Raw genomic sequence first — 24,224 nt, 5'->3', positions numbered from 1 at the left:
GTGCAGTGGCCGGATCTCAGCTCACTGCAAGCTCCACCTCCCGGGTTTACGCCATTCTCCTGCCTCAGCCTCCCGAGTAGCTGGGACTACAGGCGCCCGCCACCTCGCCCGGCTAAGTTTTCGTATTTTTTAGTAGAGACGGGGTTTCACCGTGTCAGCCACGATGGTCTCGATCTCCTGACCTCGTGATCCGCCCGTCTCGGCCTCCCAAAGTGCTGGGATTACAGGCTTGAGCCACCGCGCCCGGCCGGCTATAACTTTTTAAAGGTAGTGTTGATGAGGATGTGAAGAAATGGCAGACTTTATACATTGATATTGGAGATGTAAAAAGCCACTGTGGAAACAAGTTTGGCAGTTTCTCAAAAAGTTAAATATACAGTTATCCTGTGACCCAACAATACTGCTCCTAGGCATATACCCAAGAGAATTGAAAACACATGTTCACACAAAAATGTGTACACAAATGTTCATAGCAGTATTACTCATAATAGTCAAAAAGTAGACACAACCCAGTATCAGCCACACAAAGGAATGAATTATTGTTAACATGCTACAATGTAGATGAACCTTGAAAACATTATACTATGTGAAAGCAGACAGGCCGGGCGCGGTGGCTCAAGCCTGTAATCCCAGCACTTTGGGAGGCCGAGACGGGCGGATCACGAGGTCAGGAGATCGAGACCATCCTGGCTAACACGGTGAAACCCCGTCTCTACTAAAAATACAAAAAACTAGCCGGGCGAGGTGACGGGCGCCTGTAGTCCCAGCTACTCGGGAGGCTGAGGCAGGAGAATGGCGGGAACCCGGGAGGCGGAGCTTGCAGTGAGCTGAGATCCGGCCACTGCACTCCAGCCTGGGTGACAGAGCCAGACTCTGTCTCAAAAAAAAAAAAAAAAAAAAGAAAGCAGACAAACACAAAAGTCAGCCTGTTGTATGATTCCATTCTTATGAAATGTTCAAAACATAAATTCGTAGAGACAGAATGTAGGTTAGTGATTGTTAAGGGCAGGAGGGAAGGGCATATTGAGACTGACTGCTAATAGGTACAAGATTTCCTTTGAGGGTGGTGGAAATATTCTGGAATTAAATAGTGACGATGGTTGCATACCATAGGGAATATACTAAAGTATAATGACACATACCTGTTAAAATGGTAAATTTTGTGGTGCATGAAATACATCTCACTAAAAATACTGCATAAAAATAATGCTGAGTCTTGTCATATGTCATATTTTATAATTTTAGTTTGACAAATTTTGCAAAGTTATCCTCCATTGAGATGGTACAAGTTATACTTTCAGAAGCTATGTACGAGAGTGCCTGTTCTTCTCACGTGTATGTCATCATACGTTTCAGTCTTTGCCCAATGTTACTGTTGAAAACCAATAACCCAATGTAGATTACTTTTGTATTTCTCTAATTATGATCAAGATTGACTATCTTGTCATATACTTAAATGCCATTTGTATTTCCTTGATTGTGAACTTCCATTCTTATTCATTGCCTGTTTTTCTATTAGTGTCAGTTTTTTTCTTATTGATATGTAGAACTTCTTTATATATTATGTTTTTTCCTAGTTTGTTTCGCAACTTAATGATGGATTTTTACAACAAATGCTATTTTTACCGTTCAGTAGTGCTTGTTATAGCACTGTTCCATCTTCCTGGTTTAAACCAAAAACCTAAGCCCTATCTCATTGATATCATTGTTGAGAGCTATTAAATTTCTCAGTGCTTGTCTTTGTATTTCTAAGCTATGTCAGCTTAACGCATCTGTGTATGTAAATGTGTTTGTATTTCTTTTACCAGAATATTTTGAAGGAGAACTGAATGAGGAAGACAGGTTTTCAATAGATTAATTGATCTGAAACTTTGATTGTAGACAGTCATTAAAATTGATATAATTTATGACTTTTCCTAGAAGATATTAAGAACAAAAATCATTAGATTAATAGATAGATGGATGGGAAGGTGGATAAATGGGTAGATAGATTGAGGAAAGTGTATTAAACAGGGCTGAAAATCCTACCCCTGGCTATTGAGTCATTCAGCAGGTTTAGTCCTTCAGTAAATTATTTATTTACTTACTTATTTACTTTACTTACTTTCTTGCTTATTTTGAGACAGGATTACAGGTGTGTGCCACTGCTTCTGACAGTATTTTTAATTCATGTTGTGTCAAGCCCTGTGCTAGGTGCTGACTGTACAGTATTGACTGAAACAGCTTTTATCCCTGGTTTCATTGTAATCTAATGAGGGAGTCAGAAAAAAAAAAAAAGGTGAAACAAATTTAATTGAGGCAATGTAATGAAGGAATATAATGTTCCTTGTTTATAGAAAATAAATGGGAGCTGTATGACATACTTTTGGTAGGGTGGTCAGTGAAGGCCTTTCTGAGGTGGCAGGCTTTAAGCTGAGACTTACAGATAGTGAAGAGTACTGTAGGAAATCTAGAGGGCATTCTGTGAAAGGGAAGCTTGAAATTGAGGGACTTATGATGACATCTTTCAGAAACAGAAAAGAGGCCATTATGGCTGGAATTTAGTAAGTTGAGGTGGAAGAGGTAAGAAGAGACCATACAAGCCATAGTTTTTGGATCTACTACTGAGAAATTATCAAGAAGTGTTAAGCAAATGAGTGACATATTCAAATTTATGTTTTAAGACTACTCTTGCTTCTTTATGGAGCATGAAGAGGGACATGGTGATAAGAACATCAACTGGGAGAGCAATTAAGTGGCGATAGGCAGAGCTTAGACTAGAGAGATAAGGATGATAGACTGATAAATTCTAGATACAGTTTGAAGATAGACTTGGATTTAATGTGTTGGATGTTATGGACAGTGGAGAGGAAATCATTATTAATTACTCCCAGCCATTTATTTATTATTAAAAATCTATGTGTTCTGCCTGGATTTAATTATGGGTGGTAGAAGTTTGGTTTATAAATAATGATACATAAACTTACTTGGAAAATTCTACCATATCTAGTACCTCATTTTGGGTTCTTTGATTTTTTTTTTAACCGAAACATGTTAGCAGTTGAAATTTTTCTGAATTCAGTCCTAATTGTCCAGAAATAGAGCTAAACTGGCCTTCAGAAGTATTGAAACTGCTTAAAATTTCTCACACATAAAAATCATCCTCAAAACTAAACATTATATCTTTAAAAATTGGTGAGTTTTTTTTAAAGGGAAGGTATTTTATTTTTAAAGGAATGAGGTAAATGTTATAAAATTTCTCCTCAGTGGATTTTCAAGTTCTGTAGTAGAATTTTGCCTGAATGGGTATAAAGCCCAAGATTTTGCGTGTGGTGTGTGTGTGTGTGAAGGGTGAAGAGAATTTTGAAAACTTGCCAGATTATTAAGAAATATAGTTAGATTAATATGAATCACTTCAGGTTGCTGCAATTATTAACCAGCTTTACTTTTGAAATAGAGGTTATTGCACATTGTACAGTGTGATGGAAAAGTCAAATCAAAATCTTAATATTAACACAAATGAATTCACTAATTTCTAGCATAATTTTATTACATTTGATATGAAAAATATTGTCAGTAATGCAATGATATTTTTCCTACCTGGGCCTTTTCTGAAATGCAGCTTTAAGCATTAATCTCCAAATGGAACAGATTTGTAAGAATCAATATAGTAGTTCCCAAAGGAAAAAAGAAATCAATTTTTTTAATTTATTTTTCAGAGGTGGCTGGATCCAAACAAACCAATAAGGAAGCAGCTAAAGAGTGAGCATACATATTTAACATTTTGCAAGTTTACTTTATAAAGATAAAGGATTAATATAGTCTGATTAATTAGAACTACTTTTATTAATTCTAGGAGGATCTCCTTACAATTTGAACTTTAGAGTCAAATTTTTTGTAAGTGACCCCAACAAGTTACAAGAAGAATATACAAGGTGGGTTTATGGAGCATATTTTTCTTGAAAATATTGTCAAAACTCTAATATAAAATTTTGAAATTAATTAGGCAAAAGGAAATTACTATGGTGTAATTCTGAGCTTTCCAGTCAGTACACAGAATAAGTTATGGCTATTCCAAGATAATGTTTTCCTCCTTTTTTGGATGGCTAGGAGAGTGTAAGGGGATTTAGAACCTCAGGGTGGCCCAGTCCAGCCCCAAGCAGCCTCCTGAGCCATATAAATATTAAAAATTTCTACTTGTGAACACTGCTTAAGTGTGGCTATAATTAATTGAGGTCATCAAATGTTGCTGAAATTGTATCCAAAGGATGCTGTGTGGTGAGAAATGTTTGGTTTTTTTTCCCATGTGAAAGCATATTCTAGTATCTTTTTTTATTGGGGAGAACATAGAATTTATAAAATGTATAACCATTATTTGCAAGTCAGTAGGTACCTTTTGTCCCTTATGTGTTTTTAATCTTTGATTCCAAAAAAGTATAATGGAGTTTATAAAGGATGTTGCAGAGAGTGCACTAGCATTTTGAGGCCTTTACATGCCCACTTGACTCTCCATTTTAAGTCTTAGCTTATGTTACTATCTAATTTTGTGGTCATTTCAACTTGACAGAGTGTATACGTGAATTATCTAGATGAACATTTTGATAATGTTCTTGAATGTAAGGTGAAATATTGAAGGTAGAAATGGAGAAATACCAACAGTGTGGTTACTGTCAGTATTAACCTGAATGACAACCTTGTGTGTTGCCTGAAAGACAGAATTAGTAATTAGTAATGATTTTTTTAAAAAACAGTTAAAAATTAGCATGTTATACATACTCTCTGTAAAATTCTCAGATATAAGAATATAGGCCAGTGACTACATTCAGAATTACTATATAAGATAGGTGTCAAATTTAAAAATCCATACTTAAAATTACCTATAGATAGGATGTTAAATTTTAATGTATTGGTTATCATTTAGGATACTGTCTTGGAGTGGAGAAACAAAAGGATAAATTAAAGATACTTAATTAGCTGCAGCTGCCAGTTCTAAGGTGTTTGCAGAGTTTTCAATAGTAAACCAAGTGAGAAAAATTAGATTGAAATTCTAGAGATTTCTTTTCAGTGTGTTTTGGGGTGAGTGTGCAGGTGTTCCTTTTTTTAACAATGGGAGTATTCAGTAATGTTGTCTCTGGATTATGTAATCCTAATGCTTGCAGCTAATAGTAGAATCCAAGCTAATTCCTCTTGAAAAACAAAGTTGTGTTATGTGTATACATCTTGGCTTAATATTATAACCCTTAAAATATTGTGAGTTATAACCATGTTCATAATGTACTTCACTTGAAAAACTGTCTTTGAATTTCTGAGTGGAAGTAGAATGTGTTGATTCTTGTATAGCCTGCATTGAAAACATAATAAGGAAATAAATGTGTCTCTCTAATAAGTTGAAATAACTTCCTGAAGCAGAAGAAAGTAAAATCAAGTTTGATGGTAGTCAAGGAATTAACTTGTTCTCAGACCCTTTTGTAATGGAATGTTATGGAATCTTATAACTGGTATTATTTGGTAAAATGGGGTAAATGTCTAGTTTTTTAAAATTTTACTACCATAGTGTGTATCAGTGATTTTTCTACTCTGATTAGAAATTAGAATCATGTGGGGGAGCTTTAAACCATAATGATGTCTTGGTCACATCCCTAGATAATTCTGATTGAACAGGTCTTAGATGGGACCTGGGCATAGGTATGTACAAGTTCCCCCAAATGATTCTAATATGTAGCCAAGGCTACATATTAGCCAAAGCTTTAATGCTTGAGTAGTCTTAATGTGATAGTTATGATTAGTAACAGTGTACCTTCTGCCACAGCTGCTAAGTTTTCAGAACTAGTTTAGACCCCAGGAAACAGGAAATCTGCTATACCTCCTTACCTTGAGATTTCAAGAATGTAAATATACATTCCCAATATGCAGATGAATCTGCTTAGTAATTCTTTTTCAGTTTTTAGCTGTATGAAAGTTGATTCTGTTTGGTAGTGAGCCAAGAGAAGAAAATAAACTCTATGTAGTACTAAATTAATTTTTAAAATATCCTTTTAATTAGTGAATTAGTTTAGTTTAATTAGTAAAAAATATTCCTTTAATTTTGAAATAGTGGGCGGGGAGGGGGGCGGGGAAAGAATGGAGTCAAACAGGTTCCACAAGGTTAAACACTATTTAGTTTTAGCAGGTGCTAGCATCATTAGAATTGAATTTTTCCAATTCCTAAGATACATATGCTAGGCAAATTGATACTACTTTCTTTTTACAAATGTAGAAACTAAGGCTCAGCCACATTTTAACTAATTTGCCCAAGATCACAAGCTAGTTTTGCCTAGGACTTGAATTCTGGTTTCTGCTTTTAACAGTTAAGTTCTTGCCTCTTGGTTAAATGAGTATGTAAGTAAAATTTGGCAAGTATAGGCATTATTTATGTCAGATTTACAATATTATGGCAAGGATATACATGACCTTTAAATCCTGACTATAAGATTGTTTCTCACCAGGAAACTTTAACTTTGAATTATTTTTATTTTTATTTTTATTTTTGGGACAGAGTCTCGCTCTGTCGCCCAGGCTAGAGTGCAGTGGCGTGATCTCAGCTCACTGCAAGCTCCGCCTCCTGGGCTCACGCCATTCTCCTGCCTCAGCCTCCCGAGTAGCTGGGACTACCGGCGCCCGCCACCACGCCTGGCTACTTTTTTTGTATTTTTAGTAGAGACGGGGTTTCACTGTGTTAGCCAGGATGGTCTCGATCTCCTGACCTCGTGATCCACCCGCCTCGGCCTCCTAAAGTGCTGGGATTACAGGCGTGAGCCACCGCGCCCGGCCCTTTTGGTTTTTTTGTTTTGTTTTGTTTTGTTTTTGTTTTTTTTCTAGTAGAGACGGGGTTTCACCGTGTTAGCTGAGATGGTCTGGATCTCCTGACCTTGTGATCCGCCCACCTTGGCCTCTGAAATAACTTTGAATTACTAAACCAAAACAGGCCTGATAGAAATATACTGTCTTGGATTGAGTAAATAGATTATATTTATAATATTATGCACTAAGCCTCACAAGAAATTATATATGAAGTCAGGATATTTGTATTCTTTTTTTTTTTTTTTTTTTTATAATGAGTATTTGATTCTCTGAAAACCTCTTTGGTAATTTGAATATTGTCATGGAGCTCTTCAATGACTTTAATCAGCCAAACTAGAATTTCTAATGACTTTTGACTCTTTGAATATGTATTTTTTTTTAGTGAAATAAAAATCTTAAAATTTCCTGGTTAAACATTTAAAACCACAAAGTTTGGTCGTCTGCCACCCCTATACAACACAGATGACTTTGCCCAAGTATTGATAAATCTTTGAGTGAATGGGTTACCCACTAACAGAGACCAAAGGACAATGCTATCTTTTAAGCAACGACAGTAGGCTTGTTAAAGAAAACTTATGTTTTTGTTCGTTTCACAGGAAATTGAATACTTGACAGTTCTTTTTTTTTTTTTGAGACGTAGTCTCGCTCTGCCGCCCAGGCTGGAGTGCAGTGGCCGGATCTCAGCTCACTGCAAGCTCCGCCTCCCGGGTTCACGCCATTCTCCTGCCTCAGCCTCTCGAGTAGCTGGGACTACAGGCGCCCGCCACCGCGCCCGGCTAGTTTTTTGTATTTTTTAGTAGAGACGAGGTTTCACCGTGTTAGCCAGGATGGTCTCGATCTAACGATAATAGACAAAAGAGCTCTTTTTCCCCCTCTAAACAAAGAGAGACTTCTTAACTCAAATGGAAGTGTATAGGTGCTTTTCTGTAACAGGCAGCTTCCTGCCATCTGATGATAAAATGAACAAAACACTGGCCTGTACTCATAGCTGACTTTCTGTCTCAGACCAGCAAAAATCTTGGCTGGTCTCTAGTGCATTGCTACTGTCAACTCTTTCATGTTTGTGATACTCAGGTTTTCTATGCTTCCCACTTCTACTTTCTGCATATACCAACCCTCAGAATATTTCTCCCTCTGTCATGTAACTGTTTAAAATCTTGAGGGCTTCTATAATGGAAGCTAGTGGAAACAAGACATTCGAAGTACAAATTTCATACATCAAAGAATTTTAAAGATTTAGATTCATGAGCTTATGAAATCTTATTTTTAAACTACTTTATGTGTTTTAATATGTAAATTATAAAAGCAAATATTTAAATATTTTTATTTGTTAATTTAAGTATATAGTTTCTTAGAATTGAAATTGTTGCAATTCTAGTAAATGCTATCCTTTTTTTTTTTTTTAAGGTACCAGTATTTTTTGCAAATTAAACAAGACATTCTTACTGGAAGGTGGGCTCTTTAAATTTCTTACAAATTTTTTTGTAATGGACTTTAAAAATACTTTTAAAATCTGTATTAAGTAATTCATGGTCATTGCAAATAAATTATTTAAGAAGGTTACATGTAGTGTGAATTCTTTTCATCAGTTAAGTTTATTTCTTAATAGTTAAATCACATGAAACTTCAAGTGTGATTGTTTAACAAATTATAGTACTTTTGAAATTACTATGTTTAACCTTCGGTTATGTATTTTTGTTTTGTTTTATTAGATTACCCTGTCCTTCTAATACTGCTGCCCTTTTAGCTTCATTTGCTGTTCAGTGTAAGTATCAGCCCATTTTTAGGTCAAATAGCATATAACTTTGTGGTTTGTGTTGCTAGTACATTGGCTTTAATGTGGGAGTTCTGTAGATGTGTTACTATATAGAAAATAGTGACTGCAGTGGAAATGTAATTAAATCTTCAGTTAGTTAGCAATTACTATGATTTTTGGAAAAAAAAATTTCCTCTGAAATTGAGACCTAGAAGAATGTTAAATGGATTGCTGTAGCTTGCTGAAGTGGTTATATTAGAAACATAAGTACTTTACATCCAGAAATAGAATTAATGACATCACTGATTTGACTATAATAATTTAAAAATTTGTTTATTAAAATGTGAATATTTTCCTTTCATTATTAGCTGAACTTGGAGACTACGATCAGTCAGAGAACTTGTCAGGCTACCTCTCAGATTATTCTTTCATTCCTAATCAACCTCAAGATTTTGAAAAAGAAATTGCAAAATTACATCAGCAACACATGTAAGAGTTTTTTAGTTTTTTATTTGATAAACTTCTTAATGGCATTCTTTCTAGAGAAATGTTTGAAATTACTTCTAATTTGATGGCTGTATTTAATATAGAATAATTACTCTTACCTAAAATATTATTATTTTAAAGAAATATAGGTGATCTATGCTAAAAAATGATTTCATAGGCTATATGAGGCTCATTTTCATTTCTATTAAGAGCCATTAAGCTATCTGTAAACAGACATTTATTTGCTATTGTGTAATAGTCTAAGTAATTTTAGAATATAAATAGTATAGTCACATTGTAGAGATCCGTCTGCTTAGTAATTCTTTCTCAGTTTTTAGGTATAAAGGACTTGATTCTCCTTGATAGTGAGCCAAGAGGAGAAAAGGAACTCTATATAATACTAAATTAATTTTTTAAAAATATTTCTTTAAAAACAGTACAGGTTGAACATCCTTAACCCAAGTTTGAAATTCAGAGAGCTCTAAAATTTGAAACTTTTTGAGCACTGACATTACACCACAAGTGGAAAATTCTGCACCTGATCTCATATAATGGGTTTCAGTAAAAATGTGGTCAAAACTCTGTTTCATACACAGAATTATTTTAAATATGATACAATATTACCTTCAGGCTATGTGTATAAAGTATATATGAAACATAAATTTCATGTTTAGACTTGGTTTCTATCCCAAGATACTGCATTATGTATATGTAAATATTTCAAAACTTGAAAAAATCTGAAATCTGAAACACTTATGATCCCAAGCATTTCAGATAAGGGATACTTAACCTTATTAATATTCATTCATTAACAATATTCATTCAACTTTGATTCTTTTGTGTGAGTATAATTTTCTATATTATTTTTTCAAAAGAGATTTGTTGCCTTGAATAGAAAGTAATATTGTTTATTAGTTCAGAATTCAGTTGTGCTTCAATATACGATTCTGAATACTCAGGGAAAAACTAAGGCAGTGTTGCATATTGGTAAGAGTCTGAACTAGAGAGCCAGACTGCCTGGTTTGAAATTCTGTAAGATTAGTTACTATCTTATAACCTTGGCCAAACTGCTTTATGCCTCTTCTCTGTTTCCTTATGTAAACTAGGGATAATAAAAGTATCTATCTATCTCTGGAGTTATTGTAGGTCTTAAATGAGTTGATATACATGAGGTTCTCATAACCATACATAGCACATTGTACACACTGAAGAAATGTTAGCTGTTATTATTATTCAGAAAACTTTCTTTTGCTAATAACTCATGTATCTAAGACAGGATAACAAACCATGGCCCATTGCCTTTTTTTTTTTTTGAGATAGAGTCTCGCTCTGTCGCCCAGGCTGGAGTGCAGTGGCACGATCTCAGCTCACTGCAATCTCCGCCTCCTGGGTTAATGCCATTCTCCTGCCTCAGCCTCCCAAGTAGCTGGGACTACAGGCGCCCGCTACCACGCCCAGCTAATTGTTTGTATTTTTAGTAGAGACGGGGTTTCGCCGTATTAGCCAGGATGGTCTCGATCTCCTGACCTCATGATCCGCCTGCCTCGGCCTCTCAAAGTGCTGGGATTACAGGCATGAGCCACCGCACCCGGCCCCCATTGCCTATTTTCATATGGCCCACAGGCTAAGATTGTTATATAGATTTTAAATGGTTGCAGAAAGTCAAAAGAATAGCATTTTGTGGCATGTGAAATTTCATAAAATTCAGTGTTCATGAATAAACACTTACTGGAACACAGATACCCTCATTCATTTATATGTTGTCTGGCTGTTTTCGCACAATGGCCAAGCTAAATAGTTGCCACAGAGACCGTATGTCCTAAAAGCCTACAATATCTACTATCCAGCCCTTTGCAATAAAAGGTTTGCTGATTCCTGATCTAAAATAGACTAAGAGTAAGAGTTTGAAAAACTGGTAACCTCCTGGCGTAAGCGTAGACTGCCTAATGTGGTGAGGGGGCTATTTTAGTCTAAGTAAATTCCATTCATAGTGAAAGTTATACATATAGCATATCAGAATCAAGAGTTTGAAGATAAGCCAGATTTTTTAAATTTACCAATAATAAAAAGACTCTTAAGGAGAAGCTTATTGATTATATATTTCTGTTGATTATATATTTCTGTTTGATTTAAGTACATGATTCATCAGATCTTTAAATGAAGAAAAATAGAATTATCCACTTTAACTGGAGGGAGTATATATTTAATTTTATAGAAATTTGAAGTGTGCTGCTTGTTTTGTGCATTAGCGGGCTGTTGGCTCCCTTTTCTAGTAACATTAGTGAATAGAAAGTTTGTATCTTTGTTTTTGTAATTTGCTGCTTTTGCTCTGCTGTAGTCTGATAATAACAGATAACTAAGGTTGTTAAAACTATATGTGAAATAGGAGTAAATCTATTTTTAAAGGCCTTACATGTAGAGCAGTGGTTCTTCAACTTGTGTTTGTAAGAATCACTTGGGATTGTTTTTAAATATAAACAGTTTTGACCTCATCCTTTCTAAATCAGACTCTACAGAATAGTCTTCTTAAACCATCTGTGATGAAAGATGATTTCTTCCCTCCAGCTGTCATTATTGTATTATTTATGTTTTGTAAAATATAATAAAAATTAATTACTAGAAAAGTAAAGTGGAGAAAGCAAAGATGTAAAAAATACAAGTCCTCGTTTGTTTGTGTTTTTGTTTTGTATTTACTGTTAGATTTAACAGATATTACCCTGCCAGATTGCTATACAAGCCTCCAACACTCAGGTTCCATACTGTGAATCAACCTCTGATTGTGCACCACACTCTGAGAAGCACTGCCCTGGAGGTTGGCTTAGAATCTGCAAGTTTCAGAGATACCCTGTGTGATTTAAATGCAGATATTGTGTATGAACCAAATTTTGAGAAATACTGCTTTTAAGTTATATCTAAAAGTGAGGGGCTTTGTTAGAGTCACCCATATGAATAGCAAGGAGCTTTAAAAACTTGGTGTAGTCTTGTATTTCTAGAAAATAAGAAAGTATTCTGGAAAATAATAATTTGGGTTACTGAAAATGTGCCCTCCAGGTAAGTTAGAGGAGTAGTCCTGCATGGCGTTTTGTAGATTTAAGACTGCTCAGTTTTTTCAGATAAATAGCCTTTTTCTAATTTAGCTGTATTTGATTGATTGATCCAATTTTTAACTTGATGTCTTTATAGAGGCTTATCTCCTGCAGAAGCAGAATTTAATTACCTAAACACAGCACGTACCTTAGAACTCTATGGAGTTGAATTCCACTATGCAAGGGTAAGTGAAGAAAACTTACTTCAATGTTGTTGAGTTAGGCTCCATTACTCAGTATAACATTTTTTAAGATTAGATAACAAATGGAATAAGTTATGATTGCTGCTGACATAGCTGCACTGAAAATTTCCTCTGAATTTAAGTATTTTCACAATAACTTAAGATTCAATTCCTGAATGCGAAGGATGGTTAATATGGATTCTTCATGTTGTTATTCTTCAAGGTAGTGTTTTATATGTAAAGATAATTTTTACAGACCATAAGATATAGTACCTTTAGAATATTTATTTTAAAATATAATTCTTAAGCTATAGGAAAAGTGGCTTTTGTATACTTTTATAATAATGATCATTAAAAATATTCTCACATCACTGAGGCCTGCTGCCTTTGAAAAACTGGTAACCTCCTGGCATAAGCAAATTTGTGAGTGTTTATCCTGTATTTGTGTGTTTCCTCATGTTTTTCTTGAGTTCTTTATCAAAAGTACTTGGAGTACAGCTATTCTATACTCAGTGAAAAGTGGAATTATAATCATCAGTTGAGTTGTGGATAGTGTTTATCTTCTCTTGGGAATGAATAGTTGAGCCTAAAAAGAATATCAGCCTGAAAGGGAATTCAGAGCCAATATTTTTCTTAGATAATTATTTTCAATCATTTTAATACGCAGACACTCACAGGTACACAGATAGTTGTTTAAGTACTCAAAGTTCTACTTCATGTAATGGTTTATCCTTTAGGACCTTTCCTGACCATATTCTGGGAGAGGAACATCAGTTCTTATGTTTCACAAAGCTTATGTCAAGCTTTCCTTTAGAAGACCAGATGAGTTGCATTACTCAAATGATTTTATCTTGTAATTCTGAGTTTTACTTGGAAATCTTTTTGTCTGACTCCATTTAAAATGTGTCTCTTAGAAACTTTCAGCTTTTTTTTTCCTTCAACTTTTATTTCCTTCAACTTTTATTTTAAGTTCAACTTTCTGCCCCTTTACTTTCTTTCCTTATGTAGGGCCTATATCTTTTGAACATGATTCTTAAAAATGTAATGTACTGGTCAGTATTTGTGTCACTAGTTTTTTTTTTTTAAATAATAAAGTTTAAAACAGATGGAACTTTAAATATGTGAATTAAACTATGGTTAAAAATAAAAAGGGGCTGGGCATAATGTATCGCGCCTATAATCCCAACACCTTGGGACAGCAAGGCAGGAGGATTGCGTGAGCCCAGGTGTTCAAGACCAGCCTGGGAAACATAATGAGATCTCAGCTCTACACATTTAAAAAATAAGCTGGTCATGGTGGTGCATGCCTGTAGTTGCAGCTACTCAGGAGTTGAGGCAGGAGGATCAGCTGAGCCCAGGAGTCTAAGTCTTCTGTAAGCTATGATCATGCCACTTCACTCCAGCCTGGGTGACAGCAAGATCCTGTCCTTTCTTGTAGTAGTATTATAGTTTTGGGTGTTACATTTATGTCTTTAATTGTCTTGAGTTGATTTTTGCATGTGGTAAGAGCTAGGTGTCCAGTTTCCTTCTTCTGTATGTGGCTATCCGATTTTCTCAGAACCATTTATTGAAGAGGATGTCCTTTCCCCAGTGTAAGTTCTTGTTGACTTTGTTGAAGATCAATTGGCTGTAAATATTTGGCTTTGTAAGTTCTTGTTGACTTTGTTGAAGATCAGTTAGCTGTAAATATTTGGCTTTGTTTCTGGGTTCTCTAGTCTGTCCTATTGGTCTGTGTGTATGTTTTTACATCAGTACCATGCAGTTTCGGTTACTGTAGCCTTGTAATACATTTTGACGTCAGGTAATTTGATGCTTTGTTCTTTTTGCTCTGGATTGCTTTGGTTATTTGGGCTCTTTTTTTGGTTCTATATGAATTTTAGGATTTTTTTTTCAAATTCTATGAAGAACGATGTTGGTATTTTGATGGGGATTGCACTGAATCTGTAGAGTGCTCTGGCAATATGGTCATTTTAACAATATTAGTTCTTCAGATCCAAGGGCATGGGATTTTTTTGTTTGTGTCATCTTAAATTTTTCATCAGTGTTTTGTAGTTTTCCTTGTAGAGATCATTCACCTTCTTGGTTAAATTTATTCCTACGTATTTTTTGTAGCTATTGTAAATGGGATTGCCTTCTTGATTTCTTTCTCAACTAGATCATTATTGATATATAGAAGTGCTGCTGGTTTTTATGTGTTGATTTTTACTGAATTTATTTATGAAATCTAAGCATTTTTGGTGGAGTCTTTAGGTTTTTTTAGATACAAGATCATATCATCAGCAAAAAGAGGTCATTTGACTTCCTCTTTCCCAATTTGAATACCTTTTCCTTCTTTCTCTTGCCTGAGTGCTCTGGCTAGGACTTCCAGTAGTATGTTGAGTAAGAGTGTGAAAGTGGGCATCCTTCTCTTTTTCTAGTTCTTAGGGGGAACAATTTCAACTTTTCTGTTGAAATTCAGTATAATGTTGATTTTGGGTTTGTCGTATATGGCTTTTATTATTTTGAGGTATGTTCCTTCTGTGCGTTTGTTGAGATGTTGAAGTTTTTCAAATGCTTTTACAATGTCTTTTGAGATGGTCATATGGTTTTTATTCTTCATTATCTTCTTGTGATATATCATGTTTACTGATTTGTGTGTGTTGAATCATCCTTACATTCCTGATATAATGTATTGTATCTGTGGTGTATTATCTTTCTAACATGCTGTTGGATTTGGTTTACTAGTACTTTGTTGAAGATGTTGGTGTCTTTGTTCATCAGGGATATTGGCCTGTAGTTTTCTTTTTTCTAGTTTTTGCATCCTTGCCTGGTTTTGGTATGATACTAATGCTGACCTTATAGAATGAGTTAGGAGAATTCCCTCCTCTTCAATTTTTTTTGGAATTGTTTCAGGACTGTTATTACTTCTTTGTATGTTTGGTAAAATTCAACTTTGAATCCATTTGTTCCTGGGCGTTTCTGTGTTGGGAGACCTTCTTTACTGATTTCAATCTCACTACACATTATTGGTCTCTTCAGGTTTTCTATTTCTTCTTGATTCAGTCTTGGTAGTTTATATGTTTTCATGAATTCATTTCCTCTGGGTTTCCCAGCTTGTAGTTGTTCATAATAGTCTCTGATGATCTTTTCTATTTCTGTAGTATCAGTTGCAATGTCTCCTTTTCATTTCTGACTTTACTTATTTGGATATTCTGTCTTCTTGGTTAGTCTAGCAGTTTATTAATTTTGTTTGTCATTTTGAATAACCAACTTTTTGTTTCATTTATCCTTCATAATTTTTATGGTCACTGTTTCATTTATTTCTGCTCTGATCTTTGTTATTTCTGTTCTACTGATTTTAGGTTTGTTTTGTTCTTGCTATTCCAGGTTTTTGAGATGCATTGTTAGACTGTTAACTTGTAGTCTTTCTCCTTTTTTTGTGTAGGTATTTATTGCTGTAAACTTCCCTCTTATCAGGGCCTTTGTTGTATCCCACAGGTTTTGGTATGTTGTATTGCCATTTTCATTTGTTTCAAAGAATTTTTTTATTTCCATCTTAATTTCTTAATTGACCCAATGGTCATTTAGAAGCATATTGTTTAACTGATTTGTTGAGACTTGTTTTGTGACCAAACATATGGCCTGTCTTGGAAGATGTTCCATGTGCTTATGAAAATAATGCATATTCTGCATTGTTCAGTAGAATGTTCTCTAAGTGTCTGTTTGGTCCATTTGATCTAATGTTCAGTTTAAGTCCAATGTTTCTTTATTTTCTTTCTAGATCTGTCTCATGCTGAGAGTGAGGTGTTAGTCCCCCACTATTATTGTATTACAGTCTATATCTCTCTTTAGATCTAGTAATATTTGTTTTATGAATCTGGGTACTCCAATGTTTGGTGCATATATATTTGGAATAGTTATGTCCTCTTACTGGGTTGATCTCTTTATCATTATATAATGACCTTCTTTGTCTTTTTTTTTTTTTTAACTGTTCTTGAAATAATTAAAATCTGTTTTATCTGATATAAGTTTGGGTACTCCTAACTTTTGGTTTTCGTTTGTGTGGAGTATTTTTTCCATCCCTCTATTTTCAGTCTATACATGTTTTTAATGAAAAACTGAGTTTCTTTTAAGCAACATATAGTTATATTATGTATTTTAATCTATTCAGCCATTTTGTATCTTTTAAGAGGAGAATTTGATCTATTTACATTCAAAGTTGTTGGTATATGAGGTTTTGTTCTTTTCATATGGTTAATTGTTTTCTGATTATTATATGTATTCTGTGTTTCTTTCTTTTTCTCTTATAGTTTGTTGTTTTGACGGGTTTCTGTAGTGATACTGTTTGAGTCCTTTCTCTTCCTCCTTTATATTTCTTTACCCATTAAGTTTTATACTTTTGTGTGTTTTCATGATGGTAAATATCATCATTTCACTTCCAAGTTTAGGACTCCCTTGAGCATATCTTGTAGAACCGATCTAGTGGTATAGAATTCCCACAGGATTTATTTGTCTGTGAATGATTTCATTTCCCTTTCATTTATAAGTGATAATTTTGATAGATATCATATTCTTGAGTGGCAGGTTTTTTCTTTCAGCACTTTCAATATATCATTCCATTGTCTTCTGGCCTGTAAAGTTTCTGCTGAGAAATTCACTGTTAGACTGGTGGGGTTTTCTTTGTAGGTGATGAGACACTTTTGCTACTTTTAAGATTTGCTCCTGAAGTTTGACTTTAGACAGTCTGATTATAATGGTGCCATGGAGAACACCTCTTTACGTTATATCTGCTTGGAGATCATTGAGCTTCCTGAATCTGAATGTCTAAACCTTTCTTTGTTTCTTTGCCCTTGGAGATACAAATAATATGTAAATTTGGTCACCTTATCTTGCCTCAAATTTCAGGAAGGTTTTGCTCATTCTTTTTTCATCTCTTTTCTTTATTTTTGTTTGACTGGATTATTCCGAAAGACCTGTCTTTAAGTTCCAAGATTCATTCTTCGGACTGATGTAGTCTGTTGTTGAAGTTTTAAAATGTATTTTGAATTCTTTTAAGTGAATTCTCCAGTTTCAGATTTTTTTTTTTTTTTTTTTTTTTGAGACAGAGTCTTGCTCTCTTGCCCAGCTTGGAGTGCAGTGGTGTGATCTCAGCTCACTGCTACCTCCACCTCCCAGATTCAAGCGATTCTCGTGCCCCAGCCTCCCGAGTAGCTGGGATTACTGGCACACGGCACCATGCCTGGCTAATTTTTGCATTTTTAGTAGAGAGGGGGTTTCACCACATTGGACAGGCTGGTCTCGAACTCCTGACCTCAGGTGATCCACCCACCTTGGCCTCCCAAAGAGCTGGGATGACAAACATGAACCAGCTTCAGAATTTTTATTAGGTTCTTTAAAAAAGTATCTCTTTGGTAAATTTCTCATTCATACTGTGAATAGCTTTCCTGACTTATTTGTGTTGTTTTTCAGAATTCTCTTGTGTCTCACTGAGCTTTAAAGTTAATAATTTGAATTCTTTATTTCATGCTGGGATTTTGAAATTTTCTTTTTGATTAAGATCTATTGCTGGAGAATTATTGTATTCGTTTGGAGATGCCATATTTTCTTGCTATTTCATGTTTCCTGTGTGCTTACATTGTATCTGTGCATCTGATGCAATAGTTGCTGCTTCTTATATTTGAATTTGCTTTTGTAGGGGAGGACTTTTTCCTGAAAATTTATCTATGGTTTGGGTTGAGTAGGGTCCATAGACTTCAATTCTGGCTGCATGCAGTAATATGGTCTCATTTATAGACATCGCAGATATAGCAGTGAGTAAAGTAGATAAAATTCAACCCTCCCAAAGCTTGCATTCTGGGGGGCAAGAAACAAAACTCTAAATGAACAATTATGGGTATATCAGAGTATGTACTATTTGATTCCATTGAGGTTCAGTAACTGGCAAAATACCAATCTTTATTGATAGAAGTCAGAATAGCAGTCAATTCTGGAGGAATGTTTATTAACTGGGAGACTCATGAGGGAGCTTTCTGGGTTTTTCAAAATGTTCTATATATTAGTTTGTGATGGTTATGTTGGAGTGTAAATAAGAACATGTATGTATGTGTGTAAAATTTTGAGTTGTACATTTAAGAATTGTGCATTTTACTATATAGTACTTCAGTTCTTTTAAAAAATTAAGTAGGTAATATGTCAGAGATTGCTAGACGCTATGAAGAAAAGTTAAGCTGAGAAAGGGGAATTAAACAAATGAGGTATCAGGGAAGGTCTCACTGAGAAGGTAAACAGATCTGAAAGAGCCATGTAAACATCTGGGAGGAGATTATTCTAAGCAGAGGAAAGAGCAGTGAAATAGTATATATAGCAGTTCCAATAATAGCTAAGAGTTTAGTATGGCTTGTGTAGTGCGAGCAAGGAGAGGAGAGTATTAGGAGACGAGATCTAAGCAGACAAGAACTTATAAGCCTCTTTCTTTCTCTCTCTCTCTCTCTCTTTCTTCTTTCTTTCTTGGCAGAGTCTTGCTCTGTCATTCAGGTTGGAGTGCATTGGTGCCATCTCAGCTCACTGCAGCCTTGGTCTCGGGCTCAAGTGACCCACCCACCTCAGCCTTCCACGTAGCTGGGACCACAGGCACGTGTCACCATGCTGGCTGAATTTTTTTTTTTTTTTAAGTGGAGATGGAGTCTTGCTCTGTTGCTCAGGCTGATCTCAACCGTCTCAGCTCAAGCAATCCTACCTGCCTTGGCCTCCCAAAGTGCTGGGACTGCAGACATGAGCCACCACATCTTTATAAAACATTTTAAGGACTTTGGTTTTTAATTATAATCAAAACCATTAGAGAGTTTTGAAGCAATAAAAGACTTGTTGTGATTTACGTTTTTAAAATATAACAATGACTTTTGTTTTGAGAGTATACTATAAGATACTAAGGGAAGAGACTGTTAGTGATCCAGGGGAAAGGTAATGGTTCTTATAGTGTTGGGGTGGTGGACAGTAATCAGATTTTGAATATATTTTGAATATGGAAGTGACAGCTTTTACTGATGTGTACTGGCTATGGGTGTGAGAAAAAAAGGATTTGGTAATTATTTCAAAGCTTTTGGCCTGAACTTTTACTAAGTTGGGAAAGACCTGGGAGAAGCAGATTTAGTAGGAGTGTAAGTCAAGAATTTATCTTGGGATATATTAAATTTGAAGAGATGTAAATCCTCATGAAAGAGGGCTAGGCATTTCAATTTATGGACCTGGAGGTGAGAGGAAAAGTCTGGACTAGAAATAATACATTTGGGAATTGTTAGCTTATAGTTAATAGTTAAAATCATGAGATGAGAGCGCTGAGGGAGTAAATTTAGTAGGTATTGAAGAGAATAGGTCCTCAAAGTTGGAACACTTCAATGTTTAGAATTTGAAGAGATGAAGAAGAACCAGGAAAGGAGACCAAGAAGGAGCAGCCATTCAGAAAGGAGAGCCTTTCTTTCTATCAAAGACACAAATATGTGTCTCTGAAGCCAAGTAAATCAGGAGCAGTCAGCTTTGTTGGATGATGCTGTTAGGTCAAATAAAATGAGGACAGAGAACTGGATTAGAAAAGTGGAGGTCACTGGTGACTTTTCAGGAGCAGTTTTGGAGGTGCAGTGATGGCCAAAGAGTGATGAGAGAATACCCAAAACTGAGAACAGTAATTTTGAGGGCTTTTGCTCTGCAGGACACAGATGATAATAACAGGAAACACCTATATAGCATTTACTACGTCCCAGCCATACTTCTTAGGGCTTTATGTATATTAATCCCATTTAATCCTTAAAACAGCCTTGTGAGACAGGAGTATTATTATCTCCACTTTACAGATGAGGAAAATGAGACACGGAAAAGTTAAGTAACAGGGACATATAATCACTATTTCTGTATTAAGAGCCAATTTATAACTTCTTTCCAAAACCTCATTTTTAACCTGAATGTATTTGAAGACTTTTTGACAGATCCATTAAAATGATCAAATAATTTACAAATGTAATCTCTTGGCACAGAGAAAGGAACTCTTTTCTGAGATTGGAGCTATACATATGACTTTATCCATATCACTCTACTGTACTCAAATCACATAGTGGTTTTCCATAATTCTGATGTGTGCTTTCACTCATTGTGACATAGCATCATTTTATTTTTAGTCAACTGTCTTTCTATATCAAGCATCTTTGTGAAAGCATAAATAGGTCACTAATTGTTTTCATTTTCACTGAATAATTTGTTTGCATTCTCATACTCCATTAGGCCTATGTAAAGCATACAAACATTTTTTTCATCATTAATGAATGTATAAGCCTTTATGCCTAACTACATTAAAAATAGGCATGAAAATTTTAAGCAAATGATATATTGGAAAAGAATATACTGCTACAGGATAAAAGAAAATAATTTCAACATATGTTACAGAAAATTTTTTAATATTCATGTTTTATAAAGAGTTCCCCAAAGGAATAATTTTTTTAAACTTGTAAGTAGAAACATATGGCATACAGATATAATAAACATTTCACAGGAGAAATATAGGTGACCAATATTACGTACTTGTTGCTAATAATGAAAACCAGGAGATACCAATTTTATCGGATTAGCAAAAGTTCAAAGGATTAAAAATATCCATTTTTTGTCTGAGTATGGTAAAGTGGACACTAATACATTGTTGAAATATAAATTTGTACAAATCTTTTGGGGGGGCAAATATTAATATGAATATAATCTTTTCTCACTTCCATTACCGAAACTCCATTCTTTAAAATATTTATAGATGTGTTAGAAAAAGTTGTGTAAAGATATAGGAAAATATACACCAAAGTGTTAATAGTGGTTATCTCTGGGAATGAGGGAGGGAAGCAGGGAAGGTGACAGGGGGAGTCTTTGACTTCTTATTTGATATTTGAAATTGTTATATATTGTTTTGAAATTGTTTTATAATTAAAAGTAATTAAGAAAATTAACAGCTGTCTCCACTACTTAAAATTAATGTTGTTCTTATGTACGTCATAACATTGAGTGGGTTTGGGTTATTGTACTGTTAACATGTGATAATAGAGAGGTCAGAATATTTAAGTACCCTAGGTAATTAGTTTGTGTATAGTATAGTAGTCTCCAAAGAAAGGAGGGGATGTTGGGAGGCGGAGGTGGGTGGATCACCTGAGGTCAGGAGTTTGAGACCAGCCTGGCCAACATGGCAAAACCCCATCTCTAAAAGTACAAAAATTAGCTGAGGGTGATGGTGGGCACCTGTAATCCCAGCTACTCAGGAGGCTGAGGCAGGAGAATTGCTTGAACCTGGGAGCGGAGGTTACAGTGAGCCGAGATCACACCACTGCACTGCAGACTGGGCGACAAGAGCAAGACTCTGTCTCAAGAAATAAAGGAGGGGATGGCACATCACAAGAGAAAGTGAAATGAACAATTAGGGTATGTTCAGAAAATGTTAGAACATCTGTTCATATTCAATTTAAGTATCGTTTTTTCCTGCTCTTTTTAAACATACGGTTGTAAAATAAAACACAGATAGGTATGTATATCTTACTGAATTACTGTAAGGCAAACATCCTTGTAACTACCACCCAGTTCAAGTAGTAGAATGTTGCCAGCTACTCTGGAAACCTTTTCCCAATAAGAGCTCCTTCCTACATAGTATTTTTTTTTAAAATAATTTTTATTACCCCAAGTGTGCCTTGCTAGAAACTGTAGCTTGATCTTGCTGTTTGGTGTATTTTATTTGACTCACGGTAACTAAGGTCTCTGTCTTTAATCTACAGGTTGTTGCTGCTTCTCTTGTGCTTAGAATTTACCTGTAAAGCACTGGATTATTTTACCTGTAGTTTCTTACAGTCTGGATTTTACTTGATCACATATTCATAATGTAATTCAACATGATTTGCTCTCCTCTCTATCTCCTGCAGATTGGCAGCTTGATCTAGCAGCATGTTCAGATTCAAGATTAATCTCTTACGTTCTTTTTTCAGGCGGTGCATAATGCCTGGGTTTTGCTCTTATTCTGTGCTAGCAGCCATTTGTGCTGGATGCCTAGGTCCATTAATTTATTGGAAGCTGCAAAATGGAGATACCCTAATATATTTTTGTTTTTTATTTGCTGGAATGATTTTATAAGGGGTCCTTTTCTTTCTTTTACTGTTCAGTTACCCAGTGGTATAGTTCATATAGAAAATGCATGAAAAAGAATGTTTGATTCTTTCCTTTATTTACCTGGTTTTCTAGATAATGAATATGAAGCGGTAGATTAGATATTACTGATAAGATTTAATACAGTATAATTATTCTCCTTATTGAAGCTCAAATTAGCCCATCTTTAGTCACCAGTGGAGGTGGTCTTCTTTTGGCTCGTAAGTCTTTTTTTTTTGTTTTTGAAACAGGGTCTTACTCTGTTACCCAGGCTGAAGTATAGTGGGGCAATGTCGGCTCACTGCAACCTCTGCCTCCTGGGTTCAAGAGATTCTCCCACCTCAGCCTCTTAAGTAGCTAGACTAAAGGTGCACACGACCACACCCAGCTAATTTTTGTTTTTGTTTGTTTGTTTATTTTTGATAGAGACGGGGTTTCACCATGTTGGCCAGGCTGGTCTCAAACTCCTGACTTCAAGTGATCTGCCTGCCTCAGCCTCCCAAAGTGCTGGGATTACAGGCATGAGCCACTGCACCCAGCCTCCTAAGTCCTTTTGACATGATCTTGGTCTAGTCTTTGATAGCTTTTATGCTATCTAGTATTTTTAAGATGTTTTGCCACAGACATGAAATGAGCCATTTCTCCAAGAAGCCCTTTTAATGGAAAATGATATTTCAAAAATCTCAGTGTGGGTGCTAAGGATGCTTATTCCTACTGGGTTGGTCATTGTTTCTAGGGTTTTTAAGTGAACAGAGTTGGGAATTTATACTAGTTTCTATACCTATATTGAGATACACAGAATGTTTTGGTACTTAGAGCTCAAGGAATTCTACAATTCACATATCCTATAATTATTTATTTGCTTCATGCTATCCTGTAATTAAAAATAGTACTTATAATTACCATATCAGTTATTACTAGAACAATGAAAATTTTTAACTTTTAAAATTTGTATTTTAAATTTATTTTATTTGTATTATAAATTTAAATTTTATTTTAAATTTAAAAATGTAGAAAAAGAAAAATCTTTTTCTTTTTTCATAGTTGCTCTGAATTTACATTTTCAAATCATATAGCCACTGCATATTATAAATTCTCCCCTTTAATTATCATTTAATCTTAGTTCCAAAGGTAACTACATAGTTAAAGCTCATCACAAATCTTTATAATCTGATTATATATCAAACATTCTCTAGTAATATGACTGGCTAAGTGTAAGCATAAAATTACCATCAGAAATCAAATAACGTATTTGAGAAGTAGGCTCTTTGGAGGAGTGTGAAATGATATAATTGTTCATTGATGTTCCAAGTATGATCCAAAGACTGTTGCCAGTCTGTAAACTGTAGTTGGTCCATGAAGAGACACATACAGAAATTAAGTGTAAGATTTAGCTACTTTTATAGCAGTCTGACATAAAGCATGTTAGTGTGATTTGCAAAAGCATCATTAGCTGACAGATTGGAAACTTCAACAACAAAAACACAAAACATAACTGGTCCTTTTCCACACGTAGTTGGAAAGACACTGTTATGAACAGTATCAGCCCTTATCTCTACAATAATTAGGTTTTTCAGATACGCAGTTTAAGAAACAGATAAATATGAGAGAAATATGTAGATGTGGGCTAATAAAGTGTTTACTGAGAAGATGGATGTAATCTAGACTTTGGTTTGGTTTGGCTTGATTTGGCAGGAAGATACGAACAGAGATACGAGAACAGGTTTAACACGGAGTTGTGGGCACACAAAACACGTCATA

At 35.0% G+C, this 24,224-nt stretch overlaps 1 protein-coding gene across 2 annotated transcripts in view; it reads left to right on the top strand.

Annotated features, from left to right (window-relative positions):
• The window catches only part of LOC112617128 (tyrosine-protein phosphatase non-receptor type 4), a 223,098-nt gene that overhangs the window by 119,492 nt on the left and 79,382 nt on the right, over positions 1-24,224 (top strand). For both annotated transcript variants that reach the window (XM_025373857.1, XM_025373856.1), the window contains 6 exons: positions 3,699-3,741; positions 3,836-3,914; positions 8,227-8,271; positions 8,532-8,584; positions 8,944-9,064; positions 12,245-12,332. In XM_025373857.1, coding sequence (XP_025229642.1) covers positions 3,699-3,741; positions 3,836-3,914; positions 8,227-8,271; positions 8,532-8,584; positions 8,944-9,064; positions 12,245-12,332 — 429 coding nt within the window. The remainder of the gene's footprint in view (positions 1-3,698; positions 3,742-3,835; positions 3,915-8,226; positions 8,272-8,531; positions 8,585-8,943; positions 9,065-12,244; positions 12,333-24,224) is intronic.

Source organism: Theropithecus gelada, unplaced genomic scaffold (genome assembly GCF_003255815.1).
Source record: "Theropithecus gelada isolate Dixy unplaced genomic scaffold, Tgel_1.0 HiC_scaffold_15883, whole genome shotgun sequence".
In the NCBI taxonomy this organism is placed as follows: domain Eukaryota; kingdom Metazoa; phylum Chordata; class Mammalia; order Primates; family Cercopithecidae; genus Theropithecus; species Theropithecus gelada.
Note: the sequence above shows the minus strand (reverse complement) of the source record. Positions and strands in the feature narration are given on the sequence as shown.